Raw genomic sequence first — 23883 nt, forward strand, 5'->3', positions numbered from 1 at the left:
CAGAGCCGGGCTTGCTTTCTCAGGCCCTGCCCAGCTCCCCGCCCACCCGGAAACAGCTTCGCCCCACCCCGCATGGAGCTTCTCCCAGCGGCCCAAGACACCTCTAGCTGTCCGAGTCACGCTCTCCCGATGGCCCGCTACGAAGAGGTGAGCGTGTACGGCTACGAGGAGTTCATGCAGGCGGTGGAGCAGCACAGTGGCAAGACCATTTTCGCCTATTTTTCTGGTTCTAAGGACGCCGAAGGCAAAAGCTGGTGCCCCGACTGCGTGCAGGGTGAGGCCGGGATTCGGGGGCTGCAGCCCAGAGTAAGTGGCAGGAAGGCCGAGGCTATGGCCAGAGTGGGGTGGAGAGGAAGCGGAGGGAGTCTTGTTACCGGAGTCCCGCAGGGCGATCTGAGCTCTCACCTTGCCTTTTCCTACCCTGTTCCCGACTCTCCTCCTGTTAAGTCCTTCCCGCCCCGCCAAGTGTGCTCTTCTACCATTCGACCCAGGTAATCTTGGAATCTAGTCCATTAGAACTTTTCACTTCCCCAATGTGATTAGTGTCTTACAGGAGACGTGAATTGGTCTCCTTATGGTAAGTCAGCAAATATTTGTCTTTCATTGTTCTGGGCGCTGTGGCCTGGGGACAAATCAGGACTGAAAGTGGGTCCTTACCCTTAAAGTGGCTCTCAAAAAAAAAAAAAAAAAAAATCAGAAAAAAACACGTGACTTCCGTTTATCTCCTCAGTTAACTGCAGGATAAAGTCTGAGTACTTACCAAGACGGAGGGGAGGAGGGGAGGGGAGAGGGACGCTGTTCATCAGTGCCTGATTGTAAAGTTGGTAATTATTTCTATCAACTTTTTAAAAAGCTGAACCGGTCGTACGAGAGGGGCTGAAGCATGTTGGTGAAGGATGTGTGTTCATCTACTGCCAAGTAGGAGAAAAACCTTAGTAAGTGGCAATGCGTACTCTATTTCCCAGACATGCACTAGACTCTTGCAAATTTAGGCGGGAAGGGTCTTGTGATTCAGGTTCTGAGTTCTAAGATACAGTCGGATAAGTCAAGCAATTAGAATATATTAAATACGAATTAAAAATTCGAATGTTCAGCCATTTGTATTAGGTAAGGGTAATTCAATAATTTGGCCTGATGTTAGTTCAGAACTTGTCTTTACATTTATTTTATATCTTAGTATATATTCACTTAAATGAAAACTTTGCACAGGAGAATATATGTTGTAGATGTCAAGGTTTTTAAAATGTTTACAACAAAAACAATGATTACTGAAAGACTGAAAGTGGGAATATATCAAATACAAAGCAGAATGTAAGAAACCAAGTAAATGTTTTTCATGATCACTTTCTCCTTCTGAAATAGTTGGAAAGAGCCAAATAATGACTTCAGGAAAAAGTTGAAATTAACTGGAGTGCCTACACTACTTAAATATGGAACAGTGAGTATCTTTCTTTAACTGTGTTGGGGATACAGTTCACCCTATCAAAACTCTTTTAACTTGTTCTGGATTCAAATTTGAAAAGATCTTGACATTTCATCCCAAATATCACATTGCTCTTCAGAATGTATTCAAAATACACATGGCTGTCCATCCCTATGGCCTACCCCAATAAGTTATTAATAATGCAAATATTAGGGTTTTTATCATGCCTTTTTTCTTTTTTTGGGGCCTCTCCCGTTGCGGAGCACAGGCTCCAGACGCACAGGCTCAGGGGCCATAGCTCACGGGCCCAGCTGCTCCGCAGCATGTGGGATCTTCCCAGACCAGGGCACGAACCCGTGTCCCCTGCATCGGCAGGCGGACTCTCAACCACTGCGCCACCAGGGAAGCCCTTTCATGCCTTTTATTTTTTTATTTATTTTTTAATTAATTAAATTTATTTTTGGCTGCATTGGGTCTTCGTTGCTGTGTGCAGGCTTTCTCTAGTTGCCGCGAGCGGGGGCTACTCTTCGTTGCAGTGCGCAGGCTTCTCATTGCGGTGGCTTCTCGTTGTGGAGCACAAGCTCTTGGCACGCGGGCTCAGTAGTTGTGGCGCACAGGCTCAGTAGTTGTGGCGCACAGGCTTAGTTGCTCCGTGGCACGTGGGATCTTCCCGGGCCAGGGCTCGAACCCGTGTACCCTGCATTGGCAGGTGGATTCTTAACCACTGCGCCACCAGGGAAGCCCCTTTTCATGCCTTTTAAAAGCCATCCTTATTTTAAAATTCTGTAAGCACTGTTGAAGAAAGTTGGTTAACATACAATTCCTTAAAACAGTGGCATCAATAGTTGTTTTCGACTTAATCCATAATTCTGGATGAAAAGAAAGGGCATGTCCTCTAGTTTAGTCATGGCCCTGGGATTCTAAATTAAAGAGTTAAAGGGAAGGGGTGACATCGGGCTTCCTGTCTCCTGTTTTAGTCCACGGAGCCAAGTATTTTAATGATTCACCTTAAGGTAAATATCTTAACTATTTCATAAAGCTTGTTACAACTAGTTAATAGTTTCTGAATAGCATAATTTTTCTGTTCCAAGACTTGTGTCATTCAAGGTAGAACAACTCATTCCCCTCCTAATAACATTTTTGTAGCTGTGGGTTAAGATATGACTGTTGTTCTCTTACAGCCTCAAAAACTGGTAGAATCTGAGTGTCTTCAGGCCAACCTCGTGGGGATGTTGTTCTCTGAAGATTAAGATTTGACGATGGCAATTGTGTCTTTATTTCCTGATTTGCTCTAGTATAAAAGAATCTGCATACTTGCTTTGAATTCATGTTAGCAATAAATAAATGATGATGTAAAAAAATTGGTACATGTCTAAACAATAGAGAGTGCTATTAAAATGCTCATGAACCCTCAGTTTGCTTTAATATATGGGTATATTTAAGCTACCATAGGTAAAATAATTCTTCAGGAGTGGCAGTAATAGCACAAAGGAAGCTATTATTGGAGATGACAGAAATACCTAAAAGCCCCTAATAGTGCAGTAGACAGCTTCCAAATCTCTAAAGGAGTTAGGATCTTTTACCTTAAATTCCACGAATTTACAAAGAGCTGTTATTCCTGAAACTCCTTCTTTGGCTTTAGAATGTAGAACTTAACCTAACCACTGAAGGGAAGCACAGCACATCTAATCCAGCCTCTGCTTAATGCTGGCAGGTTCGTCACAGCTGTCTGAATATGCTTCACTACTTGGGATGAGGCGGGTGGCAGAGAGGTCAGAGACCGTATAACCTAGTGATGGGAAGGACTCCAGCCTGTGAGTCAGTCTCATTGATTATCACTTCCTAGCTGTGTAACCATTAACCTGTCTAAACCTCAGTCTCCTCCTTTATGAACATGGATCGTTCTGAGGATAAAATGAGAATGCAACTAAGCACTTAACATTGTGCCTGGTTTGCGGTATCTGCCAAATAAAGGTCAGCTTTCCCAAATGAGCACAAATATTTGAGGCTCCTCACCTTTGTTCTACTCTTAAGGCCAAGAGTCCAATTAGTAGTTAACCACCAATCTTCTCCCTGCCATTACTAGGTCAGTGACATACCAATGATTCTTCCTTAAAGCTCTCTTGCAAAGCAACTGGCGATACAGGTATGTCTCCTGCCCTGCAGAATTTAAGAACCTTTATGCGGTTCCTGCTGCCTGACGTAAAGAGGTCACTTACTCCACACCTCTCACTCTGTAGATGAAGGGCAGGATAGCCGATCTGAGGGACAGCAAGGTTCCAGGAGACAGACTTGTCCCAGGCCCCACTGTACGTGAAAACAGAGCTCGGCTTAGAGTTTGGGATGTTCAGTGGCCCTCCCCTTACCTCGCCCCCTGCTGCCTTAAATTGGTCTGAAACACCTAACATTTCTATTCTTACTCAGCTGACTGTTAAATACTAATAAAAGCTTACAAAGCCACAGGGAAATCAAAGTAAAACAATTCTGGTTTAACAGAAATAATCTATTAACAAGAAAAAGTTAGTTCAATTAAATAGCACACTAACGGTTCTAGGTGCTACCACAGTAAAGGTACATAGGAAGAGTTGTTTTGTCTTCACTGTACAAAAGCAATATATACATGTCTTAAGAGCCTGGTCTGGATCCAACTGTTCATTTTCCTGATGTGTTATTTTGCTGTTGCTGCTCCGCCAGGGCTTGCTGAAGGCGCATCCGCTTCCGAGAATAGTGCTGCCAGTGCAGAATTTGCTGCTCATCAATAAATTTCGCACACTGAGCATTCACCAGCTCCTTACGGAAGTGTTCATATTGGAGCAGTTCTAACATGTGTAAACACTGAGGGTACCTGGGGTTAAGTTTATAAGTTAATGAGCGACATAACGTAATAATACCATGCTCTAGTTCAGTTACTCACCTAAAAACGATCTTGCAGCCTACCATTTCTGTAACATTAATTTAGTATACTTTGGTAGTACAGTTCTTTTTTTCCCTGCTTATGCATCAAAAGTCAGCAAAATTTTCAAAAGTGAGAAAACTTAAGTTCAGAAAGATTAAATAACTTGCCTAAGACCACACAGTAACTGGTAAACGGAGTCAACATTGGGGGACAAATCATGCTATTCTCTTCTGGTGGTTTCCAAGGTGAGGAACACGAACACTTTTTATTTTAGTAATTAATTATGTGTTTAATTAATACCTACTGGTTTTCCATAAACAATAAGACAACTTTTATTTTAAAACTGAGTCAATCTCAGAAAGAACTAAGCACAAATATTGTATTCTAGTTTTCCATAGGGACATAACAATTCTGAAATTAAGTACATATACTCTAAGGTTGAGCAAATATGTAAGTAAATATGCTGTAGATGGAAAGCCAAATTTCTGGCTCTCAGAAAAAGAGTTTCAGATAAGGAAGGGGAAGGCTAGAATGAATCTTGTTACTGAGTTGGAATTGAAAACATCAGTATGAACTCATGGCTTTTAATATATATATATATATATACACACACACACACAATTTCTAGCTTTGTGTGTTGAGAGGGCCTACAAGCAGTGACACCAATGAGCACACTGAGTGCCCAGATCATGGGTTTTATATAGAATTATCCAAGGTTGGTTGGAGACATGGCTGATTCTAAGGCTAGCAGAGGGAAAGTACAAGATGAGCCTGGAATATTATGTAGTGCCAGAAAGAAAAATGCTCAGAAAATTATAGGGATACGTCAAAAGTACTCAGGAGCCAATGTGAAGGGGCTCCCACTGGCTATATCTGGGATCAAGAAGATACATAATTATAACCCACAAGATAAAGAATCCAAGAGTCCATATTGATGTAACTTTTTTAAATGAATAAATAAATCAGGAACAAGGAAATGTTCCTTCCTTACAACTGAATACCAACTAATAAATGAATAAAGAATGATGGAATTAGAAAATCTCCACAGTAAAAATTGTTTCAAGCAAGTATCTTCCATAGATGCTAAAGTTAGGTAAAAGAATGAAATATGAAACAAGATATTTACATAGTCTCAAAGTATTCCCTCACAAAATATGTATTAAATGCAAAAGGAAAAATAGTAACTTGATACAGAGAAAACTGGCAGCCACCACCTCAACCAAGTGACCAAAATTAATATCACCAGTAGAGGGACAAATTGACATCCTATGACTCCTGATATACCAAGAAGGATATAACATCACTTCTGTGTCACACTTATGGGGGGAAGAAAAAGAAGACTGATGAACTCAGATTAATGGAGACTAAGACATGACAACAAAATGCAGCATCTGAGCCTAGACTGGACACTGCCCCAGAAACAGGACATTAGTGAGACAGCTGGCAAAATGTGAGTGAGGTCTGCTGGTTAGATAACAAGATCAGATGATATGTCAATGTTAATGTTCCGATTTTGATCACTGTACTATGATTATATAAGAAGTCTGCACTTAGAATATCTGGGGGAAGAATATACAGGAATTCTTCTTACTGTTTTTCCATTTGTTTTTAAGTAAAATTATTTCAAATAGAAAAGACATAAAATTTAAATGAGTCAATTAAAAAACAGTGAGTCTTATAGGGAGTACACAGATAGAGCCAAAATTGTACAAGTGGTATTCAAATGACTAAAGTTTGGGGACAGTACACTACAGCAGTGCTTCTCAAATTTTAATGCACACATGAATCACTTCTTTTTTGGAGGGGGGCGGTTCGCGGGCCTCTCACTGTTGTGGCCTCTCCCGTTGCGGCGCACAGGCTCCGGACGCGCAGGCTCAGCGGCCATGGCTCACGGGCTCATCCGCTCCGCGGCATATGGGATCTTCCCAGACCGGGGCACGAACCCGCGTCCCCTGCATCGGCAGGCAGACTCGCAACCACTGCGCCACCAGGGAAGCCCACGTGAATCACTTCTTAAAATGCAGACTCTGGTTCAGGAAGTCTGGGGTGGAGCCTGAGGACTGCATTTTTAACAAGCTCCCAAGTGATACCAATGTTGCTGGTCTGAGAACCACATTGAGTAGTAGGGCCCTACACCATGTTGTCCTTATTACAGATTTGCTTCCTATACTCCAAAGATTCACAGTTGCTTGTAATTGTCAGCAGCTAAGCCTGGAAAGCCCTACTCACACCTACCCTGGCTATTTCCTTTTCATGAGGACATTGTTGGTAGTTAAAAAGACCTAGGTTTGAAACCAGCTCTGCCATTCTCCAGCTGAGTGGCCTCAAACAAGGTACTTAAACTCCCTTAAGGTTTAGTTTCTTCAACTGTAAAATAAGTTAATGTGACGACCAAGAGAATGGTCTTCAAGTAGCATTTAGTAACTGGAACTTAGACACACAGTGATCATTTATCAGACTTGTAGAGTCAATGCTCAGAATACATTACATGACAAAATAAGGAATTATAAATATGTTAATAGGCTACAATTATAGCATTAACCAACCAGATGAAATAGAAGAGGTACAAAAGGAAAGTTCTGCAATTAGATTTTTTAAAAATAAATAAGAAATAAATGGAGAACTAAACTAACAGCATTGATGAAAATAAGAACTGAAAGATTTTAGTTGACATAAAGCTCCCAGCAAGTCAACAATATGAATCCTTGCCCCCTCATTCCCTGCCCCCGCAAAAGGTAATGTAAACTTAAGTTGAACAAATAGAAGTATAATGTCCATATGAAGAATAAAAAGCTATTTGGTCCACTGTACCTTGACATCTGAAGGCCTGTGTTTAGCTCTTGGCTGAAAAACATAAGGCATAAGTGCAAAATATCCAAAGGTGGGCACATGAGAAATGGCTGAAGGTAGGTGAGAAAAAAAGATGTAAGAGATAAATTATAGTTGCAAGTCGTGGCTATTAGTGAAATGGTGGAAACTGTCTAGAAGAGGCAACTGCTCCTCTGCTCTAGCCAGTGGCTGACGTGGGAGAACAAAGACCTGGGGTTACCAGATCCTCCAGAATTTTAGAGAGTAGCTAGAAATCTGGATTAAAATATGAAACTTTCTAATCTTCAAATGTTGGCAACTATTAAATGAAAACCTTGTGCAGAAATGAAATGGGGGTTAATTTGCAACCTCTCTTGAATTTAAATATCTGAATGGCTGTTCCTCAAGAGGGCATAGATTGGTTCTGGATTAATTCAGGGATAAAACTCAACATGGGTTGAAGTTACATGGAGGTATATCATATTATTATACAAGGAAGAACTTTCTAGCATCTAGCTAACAATGGAATTGGTTGCCCCTGAATGGAGTAGTATGGGCTCACTGGAAACCTCCAGCCAGCATGTAGATGACCATCTCAGCAATGTTGTGGGTGAAACTGAACTTGATGGTGTCTAGGGCTCAGTGTCCAACACTGAGTCTCTAAGTCTACATACATATAACATGTTGCAATCTAATAAAAAAAAGTCTTTTCTCTGGATTATTAAATGAATAATGGTTCTTTATAAAGGGCCAGTAAGGGTGCCAAGGGTCCTGCAAGCTACAGGAGGATGTGGGCTTCATACATCCTCCTTGTTATAAGACACAGATCAGAAAAGTGGGAGTACACGTTTGAAACGTTTTCCTCTCAAACTTGTGTTTGTTTAGGAAAAAGAAAGACTAAAAGTTTCACCATTGCTTTTTGACTACCTAGTTAAGACAAAGCACAGGTGGGAATTCATGGTTTCTTTTTTACCATTAAAAAGGAATAAGTTCAGGGACTTCCCTGGCAGTCCAGTGGTTAAGACTCCACGCTCCCAATGCAGGGGGCCCGGGTTCGATCCCTGGTCAGAGAACTAGATCCCGCATGCCACAGCTAAGACCTGGTGCAGCCAAATGAATCCATAAATATTTAAAAAAAAAAAAAAAAAAGTAAGCTATAGCACTACTGCAAATTAGCAGAAAAAAAAAAGGAATAAGTTCATGATTATAGTATGCTCCTTGCAATTCATAAGCCTTAAAAAGAAAGCATCTATTGCACAACTTGAATAATACATATATTATGTAAAATATATAAAATAAAATAAGCAGCTACTAAGACTCAGGTAAGGGTACCTCCTCCAGAAAACCTTCCTTACAAGTAAGTACCCCTTTCTATGGTCTTTCATGTTCAGGCTATGCCTATGTCATTGCATATATAGACTGTGGGTTCCTTTGGGTCAGAAACCCGGTGAGATGGAGTGAGTGGTACAAGGTAAGGTCAGACAAGACAGGGCCAGATCATACAGGTCTTTAGCTCGAGAAAAGAGACTAGATTTTCCTCTGCATGCAATGAGAAGCAACTGAAGAGTTCTAATGGAATGCTGTGATTTCTATTTTTAAGATACCAAGTCGGCTTCTGTGTAGAAAATGGTTCTTCTTTGTTTGGCTTGGGGGCGGGGAATGGTGGGGAGAAAGCAGGGATACTGGTGAGTATATCACTGAAATAATCCAAGTTAAGTTAGAGATCAGTGTGTCTCATATTAAAATGGAGACAACTAAAAGAAGTGCAGAGATTCAAACTGTATTTTTTCCAATGTGAAACTAAGAAGTCTATTAAATATCAGTGCTTTGGAGTATAATAAAGTACACACATATTTAGGACTATAAAAATTAAACTTACTTTAGATACTTGGCATATTCTGGTTCTTTCCAGTAAAGCAAGTACTTAAGATAATTAACAAAAGCTTTGTCTTTGAAGTAACCTCTTTGGGCAAGAACTGAAAGGCATAAAAAAAAAAAAATACACCTGTAGAGCAAATCAATCCTTGGACTACTGATTTGTGACTCCTAACATACAAGTAAAGAATTTACTTACATAACATCCCCACCACCGACACTCATTGAATTCACAACAGAAGTCCCAGTTTGCTCAATTATATATATACCAATGTAAGTGTAGCAATAATTCTGTTCAATTGAGAATGTACAAAAGCAGATACGAAAGTCATCCCTCAAATCCACAGGGGACTGGTTCTAAGAGAGCCCACAGACACCAAAACCCACAGATGCTCAAGTCTCACATAAAATAACATAGCGCAATGACAATGACAGTATTGTCACCCTCTGTATGGGAAGATTCAACCAACTGCAGTTGAATCCGAGGATACAAAGGGCCAACTATGAATTGGAACTCTTCTATCAGAAATTATAAATAGCTACTCAATTCAATGAGGTGTTCAACAACTTACAATTAAGGTAATTTGGGTTGGCTAAACACTGCACAAATTCCAACTCCAACTGAAACCGAAGTCGATTTCCAGCATCATCTAGGAGAGAAGATAGCAAAAATCATCCAAAATAAATGTCACCATATACAATACTGATTTGTAGAAAGAAAACAGCAGTAAAGAAACCTGACTAATGATGAGATACGTTTCTACATAAAGAAGGGCACGTGAAGGTTTTCCTAAACTGGGCGAGGGAGGAGAAAAATCTTCCTTAGAAGTGTAAGGAAAGCAAAGCCCTGATTAAAAGGAATGTTTAATCAGGAATGAATGAATTCTCTAATGTTAAAGACAAGTTATTAAAGAAAACAGGATCACACACGGGGTTAGAACATTTATCACTCGTGAGCCACTATGTTGAGATTTTAACATTTTAACATTGACCACTGTTGTGGTAAGTTGCAGTAACTGTGCCTTGCCTTATTTTAATGTGTTACAAGTTGTTAAGTGATTAAGCTAAGCAAAAACAAAGCAAACGCTAAACCTATCAAGAAAAGTTCAGAATGCAAGCTGAAAGAGACCATGGTGAGAATGCAAGATCAGGGAACGCTTGCTTCGGTGAGACGCGTCCGTTGCAAAATAATACACGAGTTTGTCGACGATGTTTGAAACTTATGCAAGCTCATTTAAGACGCAGAAAACAAATCGAGGAAGCGGTTTAAGATCCAAAATCTCTCCTTTAGCCTCGCCGGAAGCCGACCCCTCGCCGGGGTCGGTGTCTGAATAACAAGTGAGGAGAAAGGATACACCAACAAAACAAACTCTGAAAAGGCCAAACTACCTTCGCCCTTCCAGACGCTAGAAGAGCCCTCGCCCCTCCCGGTCCGAACAATCACCTTGCGGGGAGTTAGGCCTGGAAGGAGAACCTGGGGAAGCGGGAGCAGGTGTCTGGGCCCAGGATAGTTCTATTTGCCAAAACGCACGGCTCGGACCGCCACTCACCTGTCTCCATAGCGACAGCTGCTGCCATCACCAGCAAAGGAGCTAAGCAGCCAGCAGCCCGACACCGCGAACGCCGGGAGTGGCGGGGGATGTGCCGGAAGCCGCGGCTCCCCCTTCCTGCCGCGGTGCAGTGTGGGATGCGGGGGGCGGGCGGCTCCTCTCATCCCAGGCCCGCCCCGGCTCGGCCCGTTCCCGCCTCCGCCGGCGCGGGCTCCTGACAAGTTAGGGGGCGATGCAGGGGCTGACCTGGCGCGGGGCCTAACCCAGGGTTTCAGAGGGGCCGTCAGCAGCCCCCGCCAGGACCACTGTTCCTGCACGTGGCTGTGTCATGGGATCCTCGGCTACCGCTGTGCCTGCGTCACAGTGCCATGTGATGTCACTCCTCACCGTGTGACGTAACCCGTCGAGCGTGGGGCAGTGGGGCCTCGCGAGGCCTGCTTGGTTCCGTTACCCCTGTAAGATGGCCTCACCCCTTGGGGGAAAGCCCTCTCCGCCCCGGGCTGAGGCCACCCGCTCTGAGGAGACGGCAACGGTCCGTGTGGAGACGTCGTCCCACCGCGTGGAGACGACCTCCCGTGAGGTGCGGAGGTCTTCCCGGCAGGTGGAGACTACCCAGTGCCGCAGCGAGGGGTGCTCCGTCTCCCCCTCTGGGAAACGGGCCCCTCGCGTCTTCGAGGTGTCCTGCCAGCACGTGGAAACCGCCTCGCAGCGCACGGAGACGGCCTCCCGCCGCGTCAGGGCCTTGTCTCTGCGGGTGGAGACGTCTCTGCACCGCGTGAAGAGCCCGCCGCGGCGGGAGCAGCCAGACGCTCGCCAAAATGTCCAAAAGGCCCGATGAAATGCTTCCTTCCTCGGGGCCACGAGAGGGCCATGGCCCTTGGCCAGGGCAGAATTGCCTCCAGTTCGCAGCCAGCCTGCTGCCAGGTGGACCGATCATCTTTGGTTTCCTGGAAGCAGACCACAAATCAATTTAAGAGCCAAGCTGCGGTTTCAGGACTCAGCCAACATTCATTGACCCTGCTGCACCCTGGACCATCCTTTCCTGCCTTTGACCCAGTGAACTACTTTAACTTGAAGCCAGCACAAAAAGTTTTCGGGCCCTATATATTGTATATATTGAGATGATGGACAAAGAGGCTGTTTGAACCTCTGAGGCAGGTGAGTTTTGGATTCTTAGCCCCTGAACGACCTTTGCTGCTTCAAATTTAGGGACAAGGAGCAAACTGAAGTCATGACCAGTGGAATGATTATATGCCTGCAGCAAACCTGAGGGGCAAGGAGCAGACTTTCCTTAATTAGTTGGCCTGTGTTTATGTTTCAAAATTGTTATTTTCTTTATGCCAAGCCCTCGTGCATGGTAGCCCGAGCCACACGCATTTTAACATAGGTCAAATGTAGCTCAAAGTGAAACTACATCACCAGTCAAGAATAATCTTAGAAAGGAAACCTGACCTGTGATTTGAGGAGGTACAGGGGAGGAATATTTATTGAGCACCTACTCTGTGCCAGGTGTTATTTTAGCATTTGGGCTATAGCAGTGAACAAGGCGAATAGGGTCTTGGCTGTTGGGGAGCTTACACTCTAGTGAAAAGGCAGACAACAAATGACAAAACAAGAGTTTTGTATTGTGATTAGCACTATGAAGGAAATAAAACAGGTAGTGTGATAGAGAATGTAAGGGGGTTGTTTAGATGGGATGGTCAGGGAAGGCCTTGCTGATTAGGCAGCATTTGATCTGGGACTTGTTTAGTGAACAGTGAGCCATGCAAAGGTCTGGGGAGAGTGCATTCTAGGTAGAGGAAATCAGCCAAGTCCAAGGGGTGAAGGGGAGCAAGCTTGGACTGTTCAAGGAGCAGAAAAAAGACCAGTGTGGCTGGAGCTTAGGGAGGGAGAGTGTTGTATGGAAGAGAGGATGTTAGAGAAGCAGGCAGTGGCCAGTTCATAGAGGGTCTTGAAAGCCACAATAAGGAGCTTGGGTTTTATTCTAAGGTCAGTGGGAGGACGCTGGAGGGTTTTCAGCAGGGGAGTGACATGATGCATTTTGCATTTAAAAAATATCCTGGTTCCTGTGTGTAGGATGTAGGACAGTGGTTCTCAGGGGTGATTTTTATCCCCCAAGAGACATTTGGCAATGTCTAGAGACTTTTTTTTTGTTTGTCACGATGGAGGGGGGCAGTTGCTACTGGTATCTAGTGAGTGGAGACCAGGGATGCTGCTAGGCCTCCTACAGTGCCCAAGACAGCCCCCCTCCCCCAAGCAAAGGGAACTACGTTTGGACTAACACACTTAGTCCAAAATGTCAATAGTGTGAGGTTGAGAAACCATGATGTGTAGGGGACCAGAGAGGAAACAGGAACTAGTTAGGAAGCTAATAATGTGGTCCAGTAAGAGATGATAGTGGCTTATACTAGGGTGGCAGAAGTGGAGCTAGAGAAAAGAGTGCAGATTAGGGATGTGTTCTGGAAGTGGAGCTGACATGACTGATGGATATGGAAAGTGAGGGAAAGAGGAATAGAAGAGGGCTTCTCTGGTGGCACAGTGGTCGAGAGTCCACCTGCCGATGCAGGGGACACGGGTTCGTGCCCCGGCCCGGGAAGATCCCACATGCCGCGGAGCGGCTGGGCCTGTGAGCCATGGCCGCTGAGCCTGTGCTCCGCAACGGGAGAGGCCACAACAGTGAGAGGGCCGCGTGCCGCAAAAAAATATTTCCCACAATAATAATATTATTTCCCACAATATTATTTCCCACAATATTATTTTGAAGCTCTGTTATTAAGTGCAGAAACATTTAGCATCATCATGGCTTCTTGATAAATTGAGGTGCTTTTGTATCTGTGACATGGTATACAATCGCTAGCCCAACGTGCGTGCAATGAAGAAGGAAGAGCAGTGCTGTCCCTCTATTCCCAGCCAAGAAGGCGTCGCATGGCTCCATCTACTAATCCGTTAGACTTACTGGTCTAGGTAGTAGCCATGACCTGCCTTCAGTTGTTGCCAACCAGGTTAGTTTGGAAAAACTAAGTACCTGTCAGCACCTGTCATTCTCATAATCCATTCATTTATATATAAGCTGAAGGCAGCTTACAAAGTTCAGCATATGTATTTTCTGTCAGCTGTGTTGAAAATACTTGAAAGAATTCTGTTACTACAACACTCTTTCCCCAGATCACATGAGCCATGGAAAGAATCAGGAGCCCAACCAGCAAGATATTTGGGTCAAGGGCCCATCTAGATCTCCCAGGATTCCGGTTCCTCCATTCTTACCGCTGCTCCCATCCCACCATAGCTGGTACTTGACCCAGCCTCTAGGGGGTTCCACAAACTGTTAGGCTGGAGAAACAGTTCACCGTTTAAAAACTTTTTTTCTGAACTGTTGATCTTCATGGTACAGATGGAAAAACTGAAGTCCATAGAAGCCAAAAGTAATTTGGCCAGGAGCAGAGGTGCTAGCAACCACTTTTGACTGCCTCCTAGGATGGTTTCTTTTGATAACCAAATGAAGGTAGGTCTAGTGTCCTTAAATTTAATTTACAATGAGCATAGTGGATCATACTAAAAATAGAAAAGGAAGAGAGACAGAAGTAACATTTATACTGAATTCTACAGAACACTCTCATTCATGTGAGACTCCGAAAACATTATTATTTTGAAGCTCTGTTATTAAGTGCAGAAACATTTAGCATCATCATGGCTTCTTGATAAATTGGCCCCTTTATCATTATGAAATAACCTTATCTCTGGTAATGTTCTTTGCTCTGAAATCTATCTATTTGATATCAATATAGCTGCTCTAGCTTTCTTTTGATTATTGTTAAGATGGTGCATCTTTTTCCAACCTATTTGTGTCTTTATTTAAAGTAGATTTGTTGTTAGTATTATAGTTGGATCTTGGTTGGTTTTTCTTTTTTATCCTAATAATTTCTGCCTTTTACTTGGGATGTTTAGACAATTTATATTTTCTGTAATTACTGACGTGGCTGGGTTTAAATCTACCATCTAGCTGTTTGTTTTATATTTATTCCCTCTGGTCTTTGTTGCCTTTTCTCCTTTTTTTTTTTTTAAGACTAATTTAGTACTTTTAATTATTCCATTTCATCTCCTTTGTTGGCATATTTACTCTTTTCATTTTAGTAGTTTCATGAGGGTTTAATATACATTTTTTGATTTTTCATATTCTACCTTAACATGATATTATACTCCTTGACCCATACTATAAGAATCTTACAAGAGTATACTTCTGTTTTTCTTGACTTTTTTTTGCTATTGTTGTCATACATTTTACTTATACATGTTACAAATCCCATAGTACATTGTTAGCATATTAGCTTTAAACAGTCGATTGTCTTTTTTTTTTTTTGCTGTGTGCGGGCCTCTCACTGTTGTGGCCTCTCCCATTGTGGAGCACAGGCTCCAGACATGCAGGCTCAGCGGCCGTGGCTCACGGGCCCAGCCGCTCCATGGCACGTGGGATCCTCCCGGACCGGGGCACGAACCCGTGTGCCCTGCATTGGCAGGCGGACTCTCAACCACTGCGCCACCAGGGAAGCCCCGATTGTCTTTTTTTTAAATTTTTTTACAGTAGGTCCCTGTTGGTTATCTATTTTAAATATTCAGTTGATTGTCTTTTAAAGAATTTTAAGTGATAACTTTTAAAAGCTCTGCTCACATAGTTAGCAGTTTTGATGCTCTCCACTCCTTTGTATAGATCCAGATTTCCATCTGGTAGCATGTTCCTTCTGCTTAAAGGACTTCCTTAATCATTGCTTCTAGTGCAGGTTTGCTGGTGATGAATTCTTTCAGTTTTTATATGTCCAATAAAGTCTTGATTTTGCCCTCATTTTTGAAATATATTTTGAAAATCATCAATGTAGTCTAATCTGTTTGTTTTACTTAATAAGGAAACTGAGGCACAGAATGAGAACATCTTGCCAGTCACATGGCACTTAGCCTACCTGCAGTGGCACTGCCCCAACCACTCTGTTAGAATAGCAAAGATTTTGCCACTGGAAACTCATTCATTTAGTTGTCAGTGGCCTGTCCACATTACCCTTTAAATACACCAGGAGAAAGGGCTAAAGTAAATAAATTGCTCTTTAGTGTGTCTTCGTTGATCAGATTCCTTTACCACATCCAGAGCCACTTCATCCATTAGGCGTGGCAGGCTCTAACCCTACAAGTTGTGAACTTTGTAAGGGCCTGCCACAATGGTGAAGCTTGAAAACTTCATTGGCTTCAAAATACAAGAAGAAGAAAATAGCAAAATTAAAATTAATAAGTGCCAATGTGCAAACATTGTAATATATGTGATAGGATACGGGTCAGGACCTCCAAAAATAAGAATATCTAAGACCCAGGTCTTAAAATGGCTCTGCCAAGGTAACTATAAACTGATATCTGGACTCTGGAGAGATGACAAGGTAGGGCCTCTCTCCAAAAATGGTAAGACTGATAAGACTTTGGCCGGGGGCAGCCTAGAGATCTCAAGTTTCCTTTATTTTCTTTCTTCCCTCCTTTGACCAGACTGACCTTCCCACTGACTGAAAAACTAGACCTCGGATAAGTGAATTCACCCCTCTGGGCCTCACTGCCCCCACTGAAAATGAGATGTTTGGACTAATCTTTAGATCTGTGGTTCCCAAAGTGAGGAATGCAAACGTTGCTGGTGTGCAAGAGGATTTTAGGAGGTATGGAAACATTTTTTATTTTGATAATTAAATATTTATTTCAGTGTGTATTAGATTAAAAAATATAACTAGCCCTCAAACTTGGTATTTCACCAATATTTTACTTCAGCTATAGTAGGCTTTTTTTTTTTTTAAAGAAGATGTTGGGGGTAGGAGTTTATTAATTTATTTATTTATTTTGGCTGTGTTGGGTCTTCGTTTCTGTGCGAGGGCTTTCTCTAGTTGTGGCGAGCGGGGGCCACTCCACATCGCGGTGCGCGGGCCTCTCACTATCGCGGCCTCTCTCGTTGCGGAGCACAGGCTCCAGATGCGCAGGCTCAGTAGTTGTGGCTCACGGGTCCAGTTGTTCCGCGGCATGTGGGATCCTCCCAGACCAGGGCTCAAACCCGTGTCCCCTGCATTAGCAGGAAGATTCTCAACCACTGCGCCACCATTGAAGCCCTATAGTAGGCATTTTTAAATGTTTAAATGAATTGATTTAAAGAAAAAATAATCAGATTCCATAAACAATTGGCCTTGGGTGTGGCCAGAAGTTTGAAAGTAATATGGAATACACTAACTGATGTTTGGGAAACGAGGCACTAATTTAGTTCCTTAAGGGAATGTTTTTTGAACTCCATGAGAAAGCCTGGGGCTGTGACATCAATTTAGTGGATTGTAATCAGCATTTTTCTTATTAATGAAATAAAAATAGAAAAATATAGAATATATCAGAGTGTTCACACATAGTAAAGGTAAGAATTTCTTTGTGAAACTTTTCTGTATTGTCACAGTGTAAAATATGTTAATATTGAGAGTCACTGTCCAGAAAGTTGCAGAAAAGTGCATCCTGTGAGTCCGTGACCATCTTTGAGTTTGTGCCATGGCAGACAGTGGACAGCAGAGGTCAGGCAATCCCCGCACGGCAGCAAAGGCTGATCCTTAGCCCAGCAGAAACCTCAAGGGAATGCCAAGCGGCACAGAGGCCTGACGCCAGGCCTGAGGTGACAATTGTTAACAGAAAATCCAGCTCATTGGCCTTCAGGGGTGACCACTACTGAGAGCGACCAGAGCTCCACAAGCACCCTGGTCCTCCCCTGCAGCGGGACACTCCAGGTGGCACTGCCGCAGCCACTTCCCCTCTTCCATCCCCAGATTGCATTCTCATCTCTGGACTTTCAGAACACCCTGGGGATGCTTCGGTGTCTAGTGTTTCTCAGACTAAGGCCCTGTGATTCAGGATGCGGCCCTAGCCGTGTTCATCTTGGAAAGTCCTAGTATCTTCATGTTATGTGCCCACACTGATTTAAGGGGACACTCTCGTGTTTCACAGTCCCTTCGCCTTGATTATTGGAGAGCACCCAACACGCGTTGAGCACTCACTCTCCCCCAGGCACCGTTCAAAGCACTCCTGTTCCTCACATCTGCATGCGGTAGATCAGAACACTGGGGCATAGAAAGGTTAAGTGATTTACCCCAGGTTACCAGCTAGGAGGAAGAGGAGCCAAGCCCAACTCAGGCCGGCTCCTCTGCTGTGCTCTTCGCCACTAGCGTTTGCTGTGCTCTAAGAGAGGGCTAGAGAGCCTTCCCGAAGTCTCTGCCTGCTCTTCCCAGTGTCATATCCAGTGACCTCTTTGGTCCACATCTTCCCTGACCCTTCTGTAGTATTTGACCCCAAGGACCATCCCCTTCTGGAAATTTTCTCCCCATTGGCTTCCATGAGCTGCACTCTGGCCCCGTCTTCTTTCACTGAGTCCTCTCCCTGCCCCTGAAACCCTGCAGACATCAGCGGTCCCCAGAGTTCTTTCCTCAGGCTTCTTTTCTCACTGTGCATACCTCACCCCAGCACTCATGGTGCCAACTGCTGCCTGAGAGCTGATGGCCTTCCCACCCAGACGTCTCTCCTGAGCAACTGGCCTGGACATCTTGCTCTTGACGGCCTAGATTCATCTTCTACTCAAAATGTCCAAAACTGGCCCATCTGCCTCCTGTCCCAACTCCACCCCATAATTTCGGGCATATTCCCACACACCTCTGCCTGCGTTTCCTCAGTGAATAACGTCATCTGCCCAGCTGCCGGGCAGAAATCTGTTACCTCTGACTTCTCACTATTACACCTTCATACAAGTCAGTCCAGTGGATCTGTCTGTTTTGTCTCTTGAGACCAGCCATTGCCTTAGTTCAGAGTTTTGTCATCTCTCTGCCTGGTTTTCCTTTTCTCTCTTCTGATCCATCTCCAGCATGCGACCAAAATTATGTTTTGTGAAACACGTTTCACTCTTTTCGTTCCCCTCTCCCTTAGACACTTTCAGTGCTTCTGCACCTCCTGTGCTACGCCTGGCCTGGCCTTCAGCTCTCTGGCATCTCTGCCACCAGGTCCCTCTAGGCGCTCTGTGCTACGGCCACTTTGTGCTTGTGCTCACTCCTGAAAGCACACTTGCTGTGCCCTCTTTCCAACATACGCTGGGACTCTAGCGCCACTCCCTGAAGGAGCAAGAGGAGGAACAGAGGAATGGGAGAAGGTGAAGCCAAAGCAGCTGCAGGACCTGGTGTTCTGTGAGGACGATACACCAGGTGTGGCTTATCCATTGTCCTTGTGTGACCAAGTGGGCACTTCTGGATGAGGGTGTGTCATGTACCAACACCCTGTCAAGCACATTAGTGTGCAGGGCCTGCGTCCAGTCCTGAGACCTCTTTAACTCAAGGCAGGAGCCTGGCTGTGATGCAAGAGATGCTATGATTCCCAGGAACCAACATCATGACCAGGCCGGGCTCCCCATTGCCTCTCTGATCTCACCTCCTATCACTCCCCTTACCCCCAATTCCTTTTCACTTTATTTGCCTTCATGCTAATCCTTAAATATGCCAAGTTTATTCCTGCCTCAGGGCCTTTGCACTTTCCATGTATGCTGCCTAGAATGCTCTTCCCCAGATTTTTTAATGATTTGCCTCTTCACATCATTTAGGTATTACATAAAATATTGATTTTACTGATTAAATACCCCCAACCCTTATTTCACATTTTTCCGTAGCACTTTCCACAATGCGAATTTATTTTATTTGTTGCTGGTTTACTGTCTGTGTTCCCCACTGGAAAGGCAAGGACCCTGACTTGTTTGTCACTATATCCCCAAAAGCCTGTAATGACACCTAGCACAGATCAGGTGTGTAATAAGTGTTTGTGGTAAACATGAGTGAGAGAATGAATGAATGGTCAGGATGAATTTCAGGACCCTCAGCAGTTTGGACTCAGACTGAGACTGCCACTGCCGTCTGTCAGTCTGGGCAGGATTGGCTGGTGGTGAGCCCAGGTCTTTGGCAGGTTCAAGGGTGAGGAACTGGGGGAGGCCAGGTGAACTCTCACATTTACCCTTGGCCCTCTGATGATCCTTCTGCCAGGTAAAATCCTGCCTGTCCTCAAGGCCCCGCTCCATTTCCACCTCCCCTCCATCCCACCCTGAGCCCACTTCCTGAGTGTTGTCCCTCCCCACTGCAGCTCCCTCTTTTTACGGCACCCATGTGATTGCTCTTTAAATTACTCTCATTGTTTACTCCTGTCTCTCCCATGAGATTGAAAGCACATCAAGGGCAGGGACTATCACAAAGCCTCTGTGTGTTCAGTAGCTATGCCTAGACCGAATGAACAAGGTTAGGTTTGTCTGGACACAGGCATGATCACTGAATGTTCTCAGCCCCTGTAAGGCAGGGCATCCCCTGGCAGTAAGCAGGGGGTGTAGCTTCTCTAGAGCACAATTAAGGGCACATTTGGAAAGCCATACAGACTTTGAAGAAAGACAGAATTGCTCGGTGACAGACGCTCACTCATACTACATGGTCGTTTCCCCTTCTTTTTATTCACCCATGATTTACTGAAATCCCACCCAGTGATTCTGAGATGGCCTCCAGGAGCTAGGGGAAGATGTAAACGGGAAGATTCAAGTTCAGAATCAGACCTGTGCCTACCGTTGGGGCAGGCCAGGAGGGGTGACCCCACGACCCCTCCCTCCCTTTGCCTTCAGTCTGTTATAAATTGCCTTCACCCCGTGATGCTTCCGCTGGGAGTCCGGACTTGAGCTGCTTAAACAGATTGCTGTGCTTACAAATAGCAAGGCACTTCAGAGCCTGCAAATCACTTTATCCCTTTTCTTAAATGAAGAACCAGCTCTACCATGTCTGTTCTGGTTTGGCTTCTTGATCATAACCTTGGAGTGACTCAGCGGGCATCACCCAGACTCCCTGGGGCCACCAGAGTGAGCTGGCCAGGTGGGCAGCCTCAGCTGAGACTGTCTCCCAACCAGTCTGAGGTCTGCGGGTTAGGCTTCACGGTTGGAGAGCTCCAGACAGGGAGCGACAGGGTAGGTCCCTTGGGAAGACAGGAGTGTGTCAGGAGTCAAGGAGCACCTTTCACCAGGTACGGTGGGCCGCCCGAGCATCCAGGTGGCTGTTCTATGTAATTATTACTTTTTATGTACAGATAGTTTTATTTTTGTTTATTTGCACATACCATGGTTTTCGTATTCCCTATTGGCAAAAATATTCACAGCAGCCATACTATAGCATGTTGGACATGTGGATAGCACTGCACTCATCATCTTTTATGTACAAAGCTGTTATTTTTCTGTTTATTATTTCCTTGCAACCCATTCCCAGGAGTGGAATTACCACGGGAAATGGGATGAACGTTTAAAATAGCTCTAGAGCCGTATTGCCCAATTCCTTCCTTAAAAGGCTGTGCTAATTTATGGGGCCACTGACTGTGTTTAAGCAGCTTTTTCCACAGCCACGGGAGCATGAGATGTTACCATTTCCTTAATGTGTGCTAATTTAGGAGGTGTGGAGTGGCACATTGCTACTCCAGTGTGCGTTTCCCTGACTGCATCGAGGATGAGCCTGTTGTAGGTACTGGTCCACTCTTGCGATGGCCTTCCTGCTGCGTCACCGGCCCTGTGTGTCTGTCTCTCTCCACCTCCCTGCCTCTCACTGACTGAGTGTTGGCCTCATTCTCTAAGCCTGTCTGTCTCGGTCTTTCAGCCTCTGAATCCTGTCTTTCTCTGGTTTCTAACTGGGCAGACATGTGGCTGATTTATGAAGGTCCTAGATGAGCCCTGACAAGCTGCTGGCTGGACCTGGACACTGGCCCCTGGCCTCTAAGGCCTCCCTCCCTCCCCAGTGAACTCAGACAAAGCGGGCTCATCTGGGCTGACCTCCCGAGGAACAGCTGGTAATGACCAGGCTGTCCCTCAGTGATCTCCAATGATGTGTTCCAGGCTCTCCAGCCTCAGGACAACTCGTCAAACAGACGTGCACATCCTGGCAGTTGGGAATGTGTGGTCTGACAGAGCCAGTGAGTGGGGCCCCCAGAGTCCAGACGTGTGGACAGCAGAGGGGCCCACAGCGGTGACAGCAGCTTGACCTGCCTTCCTGCTCCAGTGAGCCCCTTGCCTGAAGTGGCAGAAAGAGCTCACCTCTCAGGCACAAAACCCACTTGGCCCCAAGTGGATAGGAAGCCCCCAGCACTCCATAGTGTGGCAGGGATGGGGGGCTGGCACACTGCTCCACTTCCAATGGCCTTGAAGGTTCATGGGCACTTGGGAAGATTTCAGAAAGGCAGCTGACCGCAAGGGAAGCTGTGCAGGTGCCCTTGATGAACCCCCGTGATTGGTGGGTTGCTGAATCCAGGCTCCGGACCTGCCTGCTGCCACTTGTCACAGAGGCAGACAGGCCTTGAGAGTTTGGGCTCCTGCAGTCACCTCTCAGACTCCATGGATGGTCCTAGCACATTAGAATCCAAGAGATTGTTAAAAGCCAGACAGGAACTCAAACATCAAGTTTTCTACCCTTTCATCTAATATTCTTAACACTCAGCTGTTTCTCTTTTTTTAATTAATTAATTTATTTTTGGCTGTGTTGGGTCTTCCTTGCTGCACGCGGGCTTTCTCTAGTTGCAACGAGCAGGGTCTGCATGCAGGCTTTCTCTAGTTGCAACGAGCAGGGGCTGCTCTTCGTTATAGTGCGAAGGCTTCTCATTGCGGTGGCTTCTCTTGTGGAGCACGGGCTCTAGGCACGCGGGCTTCAGTAGTCATGGTGCACAGGCTTAGTTGCTCCTTAGCATGTGAGATCTTCCCGGACCAGGGCTCAAACCCATGTCCCCTGCATTGGCAGGCGGATTCTTTTTTGTTTGCTTTTTTTTTTTTAACATCTTTATTAGAGTATAATTGTTTTACATTGTTGTGTTATTTTCTGCTATATAACCAAGTGAATCAGCTATACGTATACATATATCTCCATATCCCCTCTTGCATCTCCTTCCCACTCTCCCTATCCCACCCCTCTAGGTGGTCACAAAGCATGGAGCTGATCTCCCTGTGCTATGTGGCTGCTTCTCACTAGCTATCTATTTTACATTTGGTAGTATATATAAGTCCATGCTACTCTCTCACTTCGTCCCAGTTTACCCATCCCCCTCCCCGTGTCCTCAAGTCCATTCTCTACATCTGTGTCTTTATTCCTGTCCTGCCCCTAGGTTCTTCAGAACCTTTTTTTTTTTTTAGATTCCATATAGCTGTGTTAGCATACAGTATTTGTTTTTCTCTTTCTGGCTTACTTCACTCTGTAAGACAGACTCTAGGTCCATCCACCTCACTACAAATAACTCAATTGCATTTCTTTCTATGAGCTGAGTAATATTCCATTGTATATATGTGCCACATCTTCTTTATCCATTCATCTTTTGATGGACACTTAGGTTGCTTCCATGTCCTGGCTGTTGTGAATAGTGCTGCAGTGAACTTTGTGGTACATGACTCTTTTTGAATTATGGTTTTCTCAGGGTATATGCCCAGTAGTGGGATTGCTGGGTCATATGGTAATTGTATTTTTAGTTTTTTAAGGAACCTCCATACTGTTCTCCACAGTGACTGTATCAATTTACATTCCCACCAACGGTGCAAGAGGGTTCCCTTTTCTCCACACCCTCTCCAGCATTTATTGTTTGTAGATTTTTTGGTGATGGCCATTCTGACCGGTGTGAGATGATACCTCATTGTAGTTTTGTTTGTTTGTTTTTTTGAATTTTATTTTATTTACTTTTTATACAGCAGGTTCTTATTAGTTATCCATTTTATACATATTAGTGTATGTATGTCAATCCCAATCTCCCAATTCATCCCACCACCTCACTGTAGTTTTGATTTGCGTTTCTCTAATGATTAGTGATGTTGAGCATTCTTTCATGTGTTTGTTGCCCATCTGTATGTCTTCTTTGGAGAAATGTCTATTTAGGTCTTCTGCCCATTTTGGGATTGGGTTGTTTGTTTTTTTGATATTGAGCTGGCAGGTGGATTCTTAACCACTGCGCCACCAAGGAAGTCCAACGCTCAGCTGTTTTAAAAACTCTTATTATATAAGAAGTGCATATGCCCATTCTTAAATATTTGAAAAATACAGAAAACAGTAAAGAAGGAAATGCAATACTACAGATTTATCAAAGATAACTGCTGTTATATTTCCATCTCAACATTTTTTCCTATGGTTGTGTGTATTTTTATTATCACCGAGATCATATAGTATATACAATTTTGTATCTGCTTTATTCACTTTAAATTAGATATAAGGGGCTTCCCTGGTGGCGCAGTGGTTGAGGGTCCGCCTGCCGATGCAGGGGACACG

The 23883-nt window shown here is 44.4% G+C and overlaps 3 protein-coding genes across 7 annotated transcripts in view; 2 read left to right on the plus strand and 1 right to left on the minus strand.

Annotated features, from left to right (window-relative positions):
• The first annotated feature begins 57 nt into the window (after positions 1-57).
• On the plus strand, positions 58-2837 carry TXNDC17 (thioredoxin domain containing 17). Its single transcript, XM_082679547.1, has 4 exons — positions 58-274; positions 854-935; positions 1363-1438; positions 2605-2837. Exons 1-4 carry the CDS (start codon positions 73-75, stop codon positions 2671-2673), a joined length of 429 nt encoding a protein of 142 aa, XP_082535673.1. The 5' UTR covers positions 58-72; the 3' UTR covers positions 2674-2837.
• A 139-nt stretch (positions 2838-2976) lies between these two features.
• MED31 (mediator complex subunit 31) lies at positions 2977-10657 on the minus strand. The gene is made up of 4 exons (XM_082679548.1): positions 10553-10657; positions 9575-9652; positions 9007-9103; positions 2977-4268 (listed from the first exon to the last, which is right to left on the minus strand). The coding sequence occupies exons 1-4, from the start codon at positions 10578-10580 to the stop codon at positions 4076-4078; spliced, it is 396 nt and encodes a 131-aa protein (XP_082535674.1). The 5' UTR covers positions 10581-10657; the 3' UTR covers positions 2977-4075.
• Positions 10658-10753: 96 nt separating this feature from the next.
• LOC309837961 (uncharacterized protein C17orf100) overlaps positions 10754-23883 on the plus strand; it is a 65422-nt gene continuing 52292 nt past the window's right edge. For all 5 annotated transcript variants that reach the window (XM_082678855.1, XM_082678853.1, XM_082678852.1 and 2 more), the window contains exons 1-2: positions 10754-11710; positions 16073-16236. In XM_082678855.1, the coding sequence (XP_082534981.1) occupies positions 11013-11390 (378 nt within the window). In that variant the 5' untranslated portion in view covers positions 10754-11012 and the 3' untranslated portion in view covers positions 11391-11710; positions 16073-16236. The remainder of the gene's footprint in view (positions 11711-16072; positions 16237-23883) is intronic.

This window comes from Grampus griseus, assembly GCF_964374135.1.
Source record: "Grampus griseus genome assembly, chromosome: 20".
Taxonomy (NCBI): domain Eukaryota; kingdom Metazoa; phylum Chordata; class Mammalia; order Artiodactyla; family Delphinidae; genus Grampus; species Grampus griseus.